At 37.9% G+C, this 15,733-nt stretch overlaps 1 protein-coding gene across 2 annotated transcripts in view; it reads right to left on the reverse strand.

The window, feature by feature from the left end:
* negr1 (neuronal growth regulator 1) overlaps positions 1-15,733 on the reverse strand; it is a 160,449-nt gene that overhangs the window by 76,904 nt on the left and 67,812 nt on the right. For both annotated transcript variants that reach the window (XM_042483650.2, XM_042483651.2), the window contains exon 3: positions 4,453-4,578. In XM_042483650.2, the coding sequence (XP_042339584.1) occupies positions 4,453-4,578 (126 nt within the window). The remainder of the gene's footprint in view (positions 1-4,452; positions 4,579-15,733) is intronic.

Below are 15,733 nucleotides of genomic sequence, written 5' to 3' on the forward strand. Positions count from 1 at the left end.
CTCACTTCACTGGATGCACAAAGTTTATTATTAGCTGGCAGTTGGCTGGTTGGCAGGAAGGAGAGAGAAGGGGAAAAATGCAAACACAAAACAGTCGGAGTGGGAATAGGAACTTGACAGTCAGTCAGGGCAATTTATCATCCTGTCAAACTTCACTGACTGCTGCAGCAGAACTATCTACAGTGCAAAAAATCCCCACCCCCACCCCAAAATGGCTGAGTGTTGAAGAGAGTACGGCCAGCAAATAAAACCTGCCATGTAGACGTGTTTGTCATTTTACAGCCATTTCACCTGCTTGGCCTCATGAGTCAAAAATGAAAGCAATTCATTTTACCAAATAGGCATATAAATAGCCCAAACTTTGTACTGGGGGTCAAACGATATAATCAGGAATAACTGGTGTTAGTCTGATCATAGCACAAAACTCATGATTAGATACACTCACGATGAAAAGTTTGACAGAAAATAAACTTTTTAAGCTGAAAATTTGTTATCCTAAGTAAATGTGGTGAATGACAGTTTGTTTAATATTTATAGTAGCGTTACGATACATAATTTTCTAAACCTACATGTACGCTTTAAAAGTAAAGGGAGATTTTCTTAAGAAGACTTGACTACCTGAATTACCTTGTTGGCATTTTTCAAATACTGAAAAACATTTGGTTCTTTGGTGTGTGTTAATGGACGTTCAAGTAATTCGGTTTCAACCTCACTCCCAGCTCGTCAAATATCGACGCTTGGTCTGTGGCTGATGATGCCGAGTGAACCCATTGCACAGAGGCACCCTTTAGCAGCTGTATTAGACAGACCGGGCAGCAGAATTTTTTGATGCTCTGAGTAACTGCTGTAGTATGAAACAAGAAGTCAGTCAAGTTATTTTAATAATGATTTTTCACCTTCATTCTAAGAATAGTTTAAGAAGAGACTGCCTGAATTTAACGAGCCAAAACTGTTTCCTGTGAAAACAGAATTTATTTTGAAAAGACAGTGCATGTAAAGAATGGAAATTGACACACTGTCCCTGAGTGTCTAAAACTGATGCTGGAGGGGAACCTAGGGCGTCATAGTTTGATGTGTAGGGCCAACGACCAAGTGTCTGTATTTGACGAGTTGGGAGTGAGAGTGTGTTGGTTCAGTCGGTGGTTGCAGGCCTGCTTTTATCTGGGTCATTCATAACTGAGATAAATATTACCATATGCTGTGGCTGCACATTCAGGTTGCCTGTACAGGGAGCAGACTGTTCTGCATATCCAACAGATTTAATGGAATTCCATCGATAGGTAATTAGCCTATTACAACCTTTCAGTTGTACCACGTCCTTTGGACAAATCGCCCTCACTACAATAACCGACTCAAAGATCCCGTGGCAAATGGCTTCCTTTCTGATGTGCTGGGAGACAGTCTGTGATTACATTTAGTCCCGGGCCCTTTCATTTGACCAGCATATCATTTCTTCCCTGGCATACTTCAAAGTGTGGACACTTCAAAGTAGAATGAGTGACTGCCACTCGGACTCTGAGGATGGCTCTTTTGATCATCTTCTGAAAACTCCCCTAACGCAATCAGGGCAAGCACACCAGAGAGGAGGATTTGACAGCCATAAGATAAATGCAGTCATCCTCACAGCTATCAGATAAGCACAGCATGCTCTAATCCATTAATATGAAAATGAGGGAGGACTAGAAGTGGCTGGGTGGGGGCTTTGCAGCAACAGTTAAATGCTTTGGAATGAGTTTTCAAAGGGAGGTTTCAGTATTCAAAGCACTTAATGGTGTATGTATGCTCTGACTAGGAGCCACCTAAATAAATTATGGTGATAATAAACAAAAAAATCTTTGTTAATGCACCTTAAATGATAGTTTGCAAACTGCCAAAGCAAATCGGAGGTCTCCCTGCAGTGATGAGAGCTGCAACTTTTATACTAGAAATCCTAAATACACATCAGCATGTTTGATTTTGTGGTAACACATTAATTACTGCCTTGAGTGAATAACAGAGTCCACAGCTTGGTGCTTCTTTTGTTGTGTAAGTATTTGAAGAGTGTCTATTCAAAATGAAAGTGTATGAGGATGGAGGAAAGAAGTGAGAGCATCACAGGAGATATGTTTAATTTTTGAATACTAACACTACACATACAGCATATACTAGATACATTTTTCGAGAATAGATATTTTGTATTTTAAAATGGGATATCTTTTTGTTCTGCTGATTTCATTTCTGAAAGTTAATACATATGGAGGTTCTGCAGTTAAGGTCACTGACAGCCTCTATCAGCTGCCATACTGGCAGGCAGAAACTAAGCTATTCAGCTAACTCATATATACAGTATTAATACAGACTGCTGAGGAGGCTAGTTTCATGTGAAATGGTCTTCTGAAAGAACATTTTCCATTATGCCAGACACCATGTTTTCTAAAAACCTGAAGGTGAAATACCAAACTCAGAGTTAAAGGAATAGTTCAACATTCTGGAAATACGCTTATTATATTATATTATATTATATTATTATAAACTATTACATAAGAGTCCACAGATCTCACAAGGTTTATCAGGGGAGTTATACAATCCAACTATAGACCAAATCAACAGCAATCACTACCAGGTAGACTATTGGCAATGGATTTGAATTGTGAAAATATGTAAACAAACTTCTGATTTTTCTTATAATTTTCAGCCATTTCTGTAACATTTAAGATATATGGTTTAACAGGGTGGTCTGACCATCTGGAGTTTCTGCTGTGCTTGTTTTATGATGCTCTGTTGGTTTCTTTGATAAACAAAATCTTTCGGCACAGAGGCTCAGGAATGTACTGCTGTAAAAGGTATTTTAGCGAGCTAAAAAGACCCATCAAATAAATTGCCAGATTTTGAATATTTTTTCTGCTTTTTGTTACACACTTACTGATCAGGGTTACAATATAAACTTTCCTGTTCTGTGAAGTAAAATCATTTTTTGTCAATGGAGTCTGATGTCTTTAACATATTTGACTTCAGTTCCCCATTGAAAGGGACTGTCAGCAAGGTAAAGCAGTTAAAATATTCTAAATACACTTAAACTGATTTAAATGTTTTCAGATGGGTCTTATTTTAGATGGCTTAAAACTATAATCAGTTGAGTTAGCATTTGTTTAATGCCATTTCATTTAATGTATGTGACCCAGGGATTTTCTACCTGAAAGATATTGTAAACAAACTTTGTGATTCAGTCAAAAAATGAGCAATATCCATCAAAATGGCTGGAGAAAGTCTTTACAGGCCATAACCCAAGTTGTCTTGAAGCAATGCTGATTAAACTGCACTAAGTCCTTAATGTACCCACCAAGTTTTGCTCACATCTGATAAAGGGGGAACACTTGGAGCTATGTTTATTTGATGAGTTTTCAAAATTGATTGGGGATGCATGCTTTTTTATACTGTAAAACCTGACAAGTTGATCTTACTTAAAACAATCTTGGAAACTAACTGCCTTGAAAAAGTAAAGTAAATATAACTTTAAATCTCAATTTATGTTTACTTTCTATCTAGTTTACTCAAAATTTTGCTGTATTTACTTAATTTCGTGAAATTGTGTCAACTTAAAAATGACAAGTGAAATTACCTTGTTCTGTCTAAGTGTTAGCAACTTCAGTAAACCAAGTTAGTTTGACTTAACTTGATCATCACAAATAGGACTTAGCCATTGATAAAGTTATGAGATCTGTTCTCTTAACGTGTTTAAGAAAATACAAATATGACTGACTATCATGCAAGCAGAATAGAGATATACACTATATCACTATACTTTACTGAAGCCGTGCAAAATTAGAAAGACTGATTTAATTTAACTTCACAAAATTAGTAAAAAAAAGTAAAGTAAAAGTAAACATAACACAATTTTAAGTAAACTTAACAATTGGATATAAAGTTAACATAAATTAAGATTAATAGTTATATTTACTTACATTTTTCAAGACAATTTGTTTCCTAGATTTTTTTGTTTTTTAAAGTAAAATCAGCTCTTCAGATTTTACAGTGCAGGCATATAAACAAGTAATGCCCTTATCTTAGTATTGTATCTCTCCAGCTGTTTAGAGCTAGGGCGAGCCTGTTGGTCATTCAGTGCACGGGGCTAAATGGCAACATCACTGCAGGAGCTCAATATGTTCTCTGGTCTCACTGTCTCCATCATACCATATGTTTGCTTGAATATACTATTACATCTCTCCATCACCCCTCCCTCTCTCTGTCATGAATCTATCCAGCCTTCTCCATTTCTGGCTCCATCCCTTCCCCCTCCCATCTCTTTATCTGCAACATAACTACCAGTCCTCTCTCGTCCTCAGTGTATCACCTATTGATCCTGTCCATGCTCCCTCATTTCCTCTCTCGATTCATCCTTCCATACGTCCGTCCATCCATTTATCCACCTACCCATTCATTAGCATAGGTGTGTGAGAGGTGAAGTGAACTCACCTAATGGGGTTATGTGTCTCCAGGAAATGCTTGGCTCAGGTTTCCCACTGGCTGTACAGATGAGCGACACATTGCTGCCCTCGTTTACCGTGATGTCAGAGGAAATGTCATATATCTTGGGAGGAACTAGGAGAAAAAAGAAAGAAAAATACAGAAACAAGATCAGCATTTCAAATCGTCAACCTCTGGCACATCCAGCAACATCATCTATACATTATGGAGGAAAAGTATGGCGGGTGTCTTTAACTGTAAGAAGTGGCATGTGTTCCATATCATTGACCAAAGATATACAGTATAAACTATACTTAAATGACCTCATTTTGGCAAAAATCTCACTGTAGATACCTATCACCAGATTCTATGATTTAGTTTGACATTGCCAGCTTGTTAAATGGGGAGGATTTTATTTGTCCCTTGCAAAACATAGAAAATAATAGGTATTATTATTATAGTCTGTTTCGTGTGGCACATTTCCACGGGATAAGAGACTCAATTTTACTCACAATATCCCTCAAATGAGATGTCACGAATGGATTACCTGCAAAGACAGTACAGTGACCTAACAACAATCAGAAGAGCTGGTCAGACCTCATAAATGTCCTTATTTCGATGAACTGTACGCTGTACTATGTAAGATTATTGACACGTCCAATCTAGCACTCTTGAAAAGGATTTGAGCTTGAGCTTTCTACGAAAGCGTCTCCATTCAGTAGCAAGATGCGCTTCCTGAATTTGTCACCCAAATGCTGTTAAAATTATATCTATAAATGCTAACACAGCCTCCATTGCCTAAATATAAAGCGGGAAAGAGGCAGGAATAAGGCAGGGACAAAGCAAAACAAAGCAAAAAAAAATTTAGATTGCTGACAACCTCCACAATTACAAATTACATGAAGTCTGCTGGTAATACTTCCCCCTGTGCGAACAAGGCTTTAGGAGGCATATTGTTATGGTGTGGATACAAAAAAAACTACATAAAGGCGTTTTAATTAAGAGAACAGCGTGTAGGATTTAGTGGCACCTACCGATGAGACCAACTGAATAACTTTTCCCTGAAATTCCCTTTCCAAAGATATCAGAGAACCTTCAGTGGCCTTTAAGTGAAAGTATTTAAGCAAAATTGCAAAACACCCTCTCTAGAGCCACAGTAAGTCAGTGTTTGGTGTGTTCTTTATGGACTAATGTTGAAACATAGAGAAAAGTTTAAGCAGCACGCACGTCCAAAAGTGATAGACTAGGTGCTGGACAAAGCAAAAACAGACATGACAATGTCTGCGGAAGGGCTAATGCCCGAAACGTCACACATGTGCAGACTATCTATTCTTTGACTACTGTAGAAACATGGCAGTGCAACATGGTGAAGTACAGAAAGAGGACCCGCTCCCTATGTACTGATGAATTTCTCGTTCTAAGCTAACAAAAACACAATGACTCTTACTTTCAAGTGAGTAAACAGTAAAGAAAATATAACTTTGAATATTATATTCAATGTCTATAAACAGATCCCCCTAAATCTTACACACTGGTCCTTTAACCCAAAACAAAAAACTGGTTAGGCTGGTAAATTCACGAACCAAATTAACAAACTTCTCAACAACGCAGTTGTACTTCCAAACTGAGCTAAATATTTATGGTAGTTTTGTAATAAGGCGCAAACATTTAATTTGAGAATTGTCATGATAATATAAGGAAATCTGCTGTGTATTTGCTCTGACCTGCCGAGGGACTACAGATGTAAATTAGCTTCAAGCTATAATCTGTTACGGTGCATCAAATGGTAAAATGTATGTTTTAAACTGTACATGGTCCCTTTTATATTAAATAAATAAACGAATAAATAGTGATTTAGAAAAAGGACATCATTAGTTGCTTACATTTTAGCTAACATAGCTTAATAGACCGTATTATGTTGCTACGGCAACATCTTTGGTTCCTGTTTAATTAACGAACATTCCAACAGAAAAAACAATGTTTAAAATGTTTATGTTGTCAAGTTTGAAACAGTGTAGCAATTTTTATATTATATATTATTTTATATTTTTATATTAGCAAGGCAGGCAGTAAATACAAGCATGCGTTCAGTATGCATCTGCTTACAGTAGATGATAAACTCACCTTTCTTTTAAAACAATGAGATCATCGTGAGCCTGATTAATCTGTGTTTATTTAACAGTTAAATATATCATGAGCAGTGATTAAGCCTTTGACCATAACTGTGCTTAATACTTCCTGACAGAGCTTGGCAGTCATCTAGTCCCACCCACAAAGGCTTCGATTGGCTCAGTCATTTCTCAAGCTGCTATTCACAAGAACAAAACCAGACCTTTTTAAATCACTCCACAAAAAATGAGATGTGGGCAGTGATTCATAGGTCTGAAACCACTTAAGGCGGTTTGGAGGCTGTGTATCATAAATCCATAAAGTCCCTGAAAAGCACATTTTCGTAACAGAAAAGTGAAGTTCTTCTCTATTGAGGGCAGCTCATCAACAGTCCCTGCTGGACATCACTTAGAATCATAATTGACAAGTTTCTGGGCACTTAAAATCCTCTCTGAGCTTTGATGTTAAAAGCTTCGATATTTAGGCTGCTCCAAACACACACAAGCACACATGCAGGCATCCACAAAGGCGTTTAAACACATTCAACTGAGCACACATGCACACACATGGGCGCACACACATGGAGGCTTATGAGACACTATTTTAATCTGCAAGATTTGAATCTCTGAGGGAGTTTTTCTGCAGTGGACTGTGCCATACAGTAATGGCTTCTCAGTCGTCTGGGGCTTCACACTATTCTACCTTCTGATCCCTCCTGATGCCTGCTAAAAAACCAACAAAAGAAAAGTTGATTCAACAATTTCCAGACTTCCTCTTTAGACCCACCTACACCTTTCAGAGTCACGCGGTCTCTTTTGTCATTGAGCTCTGGCAAGTTTAACTGCGGCCACCCTCCTCTTCACGCTATTATAAGCAGCAATACAGAGGATGTGGCTGAGAGCATACATTATGAATAATGACAATATCCACCATATGCTTTGCACTAGTTTAGATTTACTTTACTTTTCTTGTCCTCCCTCCTTAAATATTGCACAATGGAGTAAAGAAAACTAGAATTACCTCTTGATTTTGTACCTCCAAAAACCTTTCAAGTTGCAATTTAAGTTATTGTCTGTCAAGACTAATATGTCGCCATGACAGTTGACAACGCTTTAAATGTGGATGTTGCTGCAAAGAAGCTTCATATTCTAAACATCAAAGCTTTACACACATCTTCAGCTTGGCAGCACAGAAGATCTATACAATCACCACAGTGTCAAGGTTGACACCCAAGATAACTGTCACCAATTCAGTGTCTGACCAAATGTCTCCCCTTCTGCTCCTGAGTTATGGCACTGAATAATGGCCAGAAAATTGTTTTTGCAGAACATTACGATTTGTTTGACCTTTTGGATATAAATTGCCATCAATTTCGAGTTATGGCGCGAAACATGTTTTGTGAAGTCAGACTGACATTTGACCTTTGACCACTAAAATCTAATAAATTCATCGTTGAATCCAAGTGGATGTCTGTGCCAAGTTTTAGGAAAGTCCCTACAGCTTTTCTTAAGATACTGCATACACAATTTGAGACAGATGCAAGGTCAAACTGACCTTGAACTCTGACCACCAAACTCTAAAAAGATCCAATTCCAAGTGGATGTTTGTGCCAAATTTGAAGAAATTCACTTGAGGCTTGCTTGAGATGTTGTGTTCACAAGAATGGGACAGATGGACGGACGACCAGAGAACATAATGCCTCTGGCCATGATTGTTGCCAGTGTGAAGACATAAAAAGAAAATTATTTTCATTGTCCTGAAAATAATGATTTGTGGTCTGAACCCACTACTGCATCACTACTCATCAACATTAATCCCCTAAACACTGTGCCCTAACCTGAATGTACTGTCTGTATGAGCACTAATTGTATATTAAGACCAGCAAATAGCCTGGAGTCAAATACAGGATGGTGCATCATTAAAAGCATCCATCCTCATATAACTGGAACCTCTATGGTGCAAGGAAAAAAAGTCATCTCTGATTCACAAATGGTACCAGCCCAGACTGCACTGACCCTGCCAAACAAAGGCGCAGCCCTCAATGATAGGAGGGACTGCCCTGGAAAACATTCTCATCGCAGGCGTTTTCTGTTTTGCAGGGGGATAGGCGTCATTTTTGATCAACAGATCTGGATCTAAATGAGATGAAAGTGGCAGACCTTCAGTGGGAGAGGACCGGAGGCGATGTTGAATCTAGGTTATTGCTTGTCAGACTCCTGTGTTTACTTGCTGTAGGACCCCACTGTTGACACATCTCCTCAGTGTCTGATAGCACAAAATTGAAAATGTTGGGGTTGTCTACTGATCCTATCTCTCCCTGGCAGGGACTGAGAGGTTTTCAAAGGTTCAGATGAAGAGCCCCTCAGTTTTTCAGCTCAGAGCTACTGTAGCTCAGTTGCTTTACTGTATAACACTGTTTGTTTCAGCTGAGAGCAACAAAAAAAGTCCTGGAAACAGAATAAAAGATCAGTAGAAAACAATCAAATATAGAACAAATAGAATATGTGTGGTGAATAGAATAGTAATTTATTCAGCAAACAATAACTCATGCTTTTGTTTCATGTCTTTAAAAACTGTTGTAGACCCCAACAATCAGTTGGCAACCAAAACTGCTTTAGGTAAGAAGTAAGATAACAGCACTTTCCAAATATTTACTTTCTGTATCATTATTTGAGTAGCCACTAATGTATTTTTTAAGTTGGAATAGTGGCAAGTCCATTAACATCCTGCTCAACCGTTTGGTAGAGCACATGTGGAGTCACTATATCGTAATGAAAAATGTGTTAAACTTAACCGAACCTGATTGAGCTATCTCTACCATTTGGTTCAGGTAAGTCATGTTAAAAAAAAAAAATAGATTTCACTGTGTTGACTATTTGCTAAGATATATATGACCTTCTGATCATTGATTGTTGTTAACTGATTTAATGTTATCCATTATACATATGGGGAAATAATTTCCTGCGTTAAATTTTTTACTGCCTGAAGCCAAGCTAAACCAAAAGGGTGAATTGGCCTTTGATGGTAAATGAAAAAAGGATGTGCGTTCACTGTTGTTAACAACATGACAGCTGGGATTGGCTCCAGCCCCCCGCGACCCTTACGAGGAAAAGCGGTTACAGAAAATGACTGACTGATATATCTATCTATCTATCTATCTATCTATCTATATATATAAATATATATATATATATATATATATATATATATATATATATATATATATATATATATATATATATATATATATATATATATATATATATAATAGCCCCAAGGAAATAAAAATGCAACTTCTTTTTCCATTGCTCATTTCCAAAAAGTGAACAAAAATAATTGCATGTCAACTACTCTTTGCTAAAATGACCACAATACAAGCTGTTGCAGTTAGGCTGTCAGGTATGGTGTCCTTAACCTTAATTTGCGGCTCACTGTTAAGTATTAAGTATTTATTATTATGAGGGGAGTAGTAAATGAGTGATAAGAGGAACTTTTGACACAGCTAATGCATAAACAAAATATGATTCTGCCATCTGTTGTGGCTCATTAAAAAAGCATCCTTAACAAGATCTTATATAAGTGAGAGTCTCGTTGCTAAGCTACAGTCCTGCAAACATTGCGAGCATTGTTGCCGAGGGGCCATAGGATGGACACTTGATACTGAGGGCTGAAGAGGGGTTTCCATTTGGCAAATAGAAACTTAAATCTATTTGAAATTCCACACGCACTAATGAGAAAATCAAGTTACCAAGTGGCTGCAGAAGTGTAAGTGTTCTGTTCATGTTTACTTTTCAGTGCTGGCTGTAAATGGTGAAAGTGATTACTGGGTAATTTCAGGCTAAAATTAAAATCGTTTATGTCACAGTAATTATTCTGTGTGTACCTGAGTGTGAGTGGTGGCTTGTTCAACAATGGCAACGTTAAAGGACAACGCAGCAAAAAGGACACAGTCTTAACCTTGTAGTGACAATAATGACAGTGAATGGGGTTTGAATTAGCTCTAGCATTACCTTACTTGCATTCAAGCTTTTTTACACCGGTGTGATACAGAAACTCAGTGCAAATATGCGAAAAACATGCTTACTGAATTACAGCATTGAACCTCTGGTTACACCTGCTGGGATGAATTTCTTCTTTTTTGTGTTGCATTTCAGAGAGACAGAGAGACACACAGAGAGAGAGAGAGAGAATGAGAGAGCATCCGGATTGGATGAAAGGAACCAAGTCTACAAGTAACGGCAGCAAAGACAATGCTCCTCTTTGAGCTGATATGAAACATGGATTCTTCAGGCATACTGCATGTCAGCACAGTGGCAGCACAGTAAACGCCTTGACCCAATCAATGTTTGGTAGTGTGCTTCAAGTGCATATTTACAAATTCTCATTTGGATTGTTGGTAGACTATGACATAGCTGAAGTGCAATAAGTACTAAACACTCACCATGTGTTTCCACTAAGTGTTATATAGAGCTCTAAATGATACCCAGATTGTTTCTATAGCCCCTTTCACACACACACTGCAAACCTGAAATTACCAAGACATTACTCAGAGGAGCTGTATATGAGAATGCAAATGTACCATCAGTTGGACTTCACCCTGCCAGCTTCACAGAACAAAGTCTGTGTAATGTCCCTATAGGGTTGTGCGATATGATAAAATTATCACCTGATAATAAAAAGCAATTTTTTAATATTATTGTGTGTCGTTTATTTCATTAATATCATCTGATAACACTTTGCGTCCATCTGTGTGGCTGTGTGGGTGTCTACACACTGCACAGCACCAAGAAAAAGGACCGTGTAACAAAATGAGTGGTAGTGGCCATGGTGTGAGCAGGTGAGGCAATGTTTTTTCCTATCTGTAGTGCTACAATTGCAACTAGTCACATTTTGTGACCACTGAGCACCAGTGCGACTTGGAAATGTTTTAAACATGTGAACTGGAAAGCTGCTAGTTTGTTTCCAGCTCACTGTGGCTGAATCCTCATACCGCAGTTACAGTTTAACTTTTTCTTCTAAGCCTAACCTCCAACTGTTGACCGGAACATCCAAGTCCAAAATAAAAACATCAAAACCTCTGGTACGGGACCAGCCGGGTCCTTCAAAATAAAAGCACAATGGGTTCTGCTTTGATATATCTGATTATTACAATACTTAATTCAACTTTATTAGAACAGTATTTTAACTTCATACTTTACTTTATTTAACATTATGACAGTATTTTATTAAACTTTATTCTAACAGTAGTTCATGTAACTTTATTTATGGTAGTTGCTACTTTATTTGCAACTGCAAATTTAATAATAATTTAATAAGATTTAATAATTTTGCATTTTAGTAGTTTACAGAAGTATAGAGGATATTTCAAAATATCGAGTATATCATATATTGTGATATAGCCTAAAAATATTGTGATATTATTTTAAAGCCATATCACCCAGCGCTATGTCTGAATGATACCATGAGTGAGTAGAGCCGGTAATTGTCCAGAGAATTCACAGCAAGCAAGTGGGCTTGTTGATGATATGTCTATGTGGCTCTCGTGAGGTGGAATATTTCAAACATAATAGTGGGGGAAAAAAGGGTCCTTTACTCATAAACAGCGACAAAAACATCTAACTAGAGACACAAGATTCTGGAGGTTCTTTCAGTAAGAGCTGACAACAAATTGTCAGACAAATACAAGGAACGGAAAGAGACTGCTATTTATGACTCAATTACAAACAGTGCACATGACCACAGTGTAATGCGCATAATTTTCTGCCTCCTGCACACTCCATTGTCTGAGGTTCACATGTGAAACAGCTTGTGATTCAAAGGCTGTCTACACATGGCTCTCAATAGGGAAGTGTCTAAGCCAGCAGCTAGCAGCAAACTGTGCCAAGAGTGCTAACAACATCACCCATAGTGACAAAGCTTAGAGTGTTAACTGAGGGGCACTACACTTCTGCCACACTATTAACCATTATATAAGCACATTGCAGATAAGCAGCAATTAGCCAGCCAGTGGACTCACACACGGGACTCACATGCACAAACATCCACACACAGACAGTCCACAGCAAAAAACAGAGAAGCTCGGATTACAACAAACACAGAGGTAGTGTGACTTCGCTGTTCGCTCAGGATTACTCCACTCCATCTTTACATAACAAATAGTGGTTTGCTGCTATATTAATGCTCTAAATATCATTTAGAGCTCCTTTAATTGGGAATTGGCTTGTACCCAAACGTACAATGACCTTTGCAGTGAAAACAGCAATGCTTTTAGACTAACAAATATTTAAGCTAAAAATCCAAAGCAAGTTGAAAAATGCTAAAAAAAAAAAAAAAATTAAATTAAAAAGTTAAAAAAAAAAGTTAGAAATATTATATAATATCAATATCATGATAAAGATTAGATATCATCTTTTGGAGATTTTGGATATTAAAATATCCTGTGTGTTTTACTGGTTTTAAAAGCCAAATTACAATAAAGTGGTTAATTTTTTTGAACATACCAAACTGTTCTAGCTGTTCTATTATGTGTCTTTTTTCCACTTTGTCATTATATCCACATAACTGATGATTCTTTATCAAAAATCTCACTGTGGAAATATTTTGTAAAAGCACCAATAGTCAACCCTACAATATCTCTGCAATATTTATGTTGAGGTTTTCAGTCAAAAATACTGTAATAACTGATTTTATACATATTGCCCAAACCTAATTTATTCAAAAACCTGAAAGAATATTTCCACATATAGGGAAATATGTTAACCACTTTTTGGTGGAGACTCAGATGAACAGATCAAAAACAGAGGGAAACAGCTAGCTTAGCTCTGTCTGTAATGACATTTCACCATTTAACGAAGGGCTATTATATATGCTGGTCAATTTCTTGGCTCTGATCAGTTGCCAGGCAACCGACAAAGACTCCAGTTAGTTTCTGCCGCCAGCCAAAACAGCTTCTGTCACGTACCTCCCCAGAGAACTGTTAATCGACATTTTTACACTTTTTGTACTGATTAAACAAATGTAATATACGTGTTAATTGAAGATTTATAGAGGTGCTGACAGTTGGATCGAGTTGCTGGTAGACAGAGCCAGGCTAGCTGTTCCCCTTGTTTCCAATCTTTGTGTTACGCTAAGCTACATGGCTACTGGCTGTAGCATCATATTAAATCAATGTAAGAGTTGTAGATAGATAGATAGATAGATAGATAGATAGATATACTTTATTGATCTCAAAACTGAGAAATTGGGGTGTAGCAGCGCCATGCAGTAAGAACAAGAGAATAAAGAGCACACATTATTAATAGAATATAAAGGAATACGCTTAAAAAAAAAAAAAAAACTAAAAAACTAAGAGACTGTACATATATACATATATACATGTGTAAAGTGCGGAACAGTATCTGAATAAATAAAAATAAAGTCAGCAGTGTAGAGTGACATGGAGCTAAGACCGGAGTTTAAAGCGCAGACAGAGGTGAGTTACTGTATTCCTCTAACCCAGGTATCAAATACTAGTAAGCTTATTTCCCAAAACCTTAAACTTTTCTTTTTTAAAAATTCCTTAGTCTAAAGTTTTATTTTAAGAGTGTTTTGCCAAGCTAGTGCCTTCTGTGGTTCCTGTTTGTGACTTAAAGAAACAACTTGGTAAGAGTTGTTAGAGAGATTGTTGTCATGTCTGAGGTGCAAATTATTCACGTGGATGTTTGCACCTGTTGTGAAAAGCCTTTTAGACATTGTTGCGGGAATCCTCGCATGCCAATTTCTTGGTTACAACATTACTTTGAAAGCCTGCAAAGTCCATTACCATGTTTTTTTTCTCGGGTGAATCTCTGTGAGTGCCCTATATTATCCCTTTTACTCCTCCACCTCTTGAAACATCAGAGACAGTCGTGACTGCACTGCCCCTCGAACAACACGGCATTATAACCCATTCCTCTATACCTGCACACACAGCTTGTTGTTTTCTTTAGGTGCTAATTCAGTAACGATGCTATGATTGTCATGTTTGCCCATTCCTCTCTAATTTCCCCTTCTACAGCTCTGCAGGAGGTGCTGAGAGTGAGCTGCCACAGCTGATCTGGGCGGCGTCTTCTCCCTCCTGGCAGACGCCTCGGGTGAATAAATAAGACTCTAATGACGCCACCTTGAATTACGGAAATGCTTACAGCTGCACTATTAAAATGCAGGGGTTTTCTTCTGGGGCTGCAAAGTGGGATGCGCACAACTGGGCTCTCCTATGAATTCTGACAGGTCTCTCCAGGATGACTTCTGCTACCAAATTGCAGGACCCCATTACTGCTATACCTACTGCCATCCAGCTTCCCAATTAGAGCACAGAGGGGAAGCCCGGCCACTTGTTGTAATGGTCGGCAATGTGGGTGCTAGGGAAGTAGAAGAGACGGGGAGAGCTGAGAGGGAGGGAAAGAGAAAAACAGAGAAATTCTGGCTTCATTTTCTGTAATTCAAATCCTTCATTTTTCCACGAGCATCCTACACAGGATGCAGAGATGGACGAAGGTGTTGCAACTGCCCAAAGCATATTTCCTGTCCAAGCACAATAAAATGGTCTTATTAAAATGCAGATGCTTACAGATCTGAGGACAGCTCGTCCTCAATCACCCACATGCAGAACGAAATTGGATTAGGCACATATTCGAGTTTTACTTTTCAGCTTTTGCTTGATAAAGTTAAGAAATCCTGGAGATCTTTGAGTTGCTCCTTGAAATTTTAAACGCACCCACTCCAAAGCTTCCCCAAACTGCAGCTTGTTTAAGATGACATTGATACAGATGGATTATAATATACCTGTAAAATATACCTGTGTTTGTAGGGCGTAATATAAACCTCAGTAATGAGACAGTTCCCACACAGCTATTCCTTAAGGTTTTCAATTCCCTTTCCTCACTGCAGGCAGCAAGAAAGAACCAACTTTCAGTCCGTTAATTAGGTGTCAGACACAGAAACTAAACATAAACAGTGACAGGTTGTATTACTCAAAGGGATTACCTCCATTTGCAGTGTCATAAAGCAGGCCCAGATAATTTGTAGTACTTAACTTTGGAAAAAGTTCATTCAAGTAGAAACAAAAATTTGTCATTATTGGCATGTTTTTTTCACCTCACATGAAAAAAAACACATAACCTTAATCGCCGGAAAAAACCTTGGCCCTCAAATTTTGCTTTCT

Source organism: Plectropomus leopardus, chromosome 5 (genome assembly GCF_026936395.1).
Source record: "Plectropomus leopardus strain MGB_pleo_1.0 chromosome 5, ASM2693639v1, whole genome shotgun sequence".
Taxonomy (NCBI): Eukaryota; Metazoa; Chordata; class Actinopteri; order Perciformes; family Serranidae; genus Plectropomus; species Plectropomus leopardus.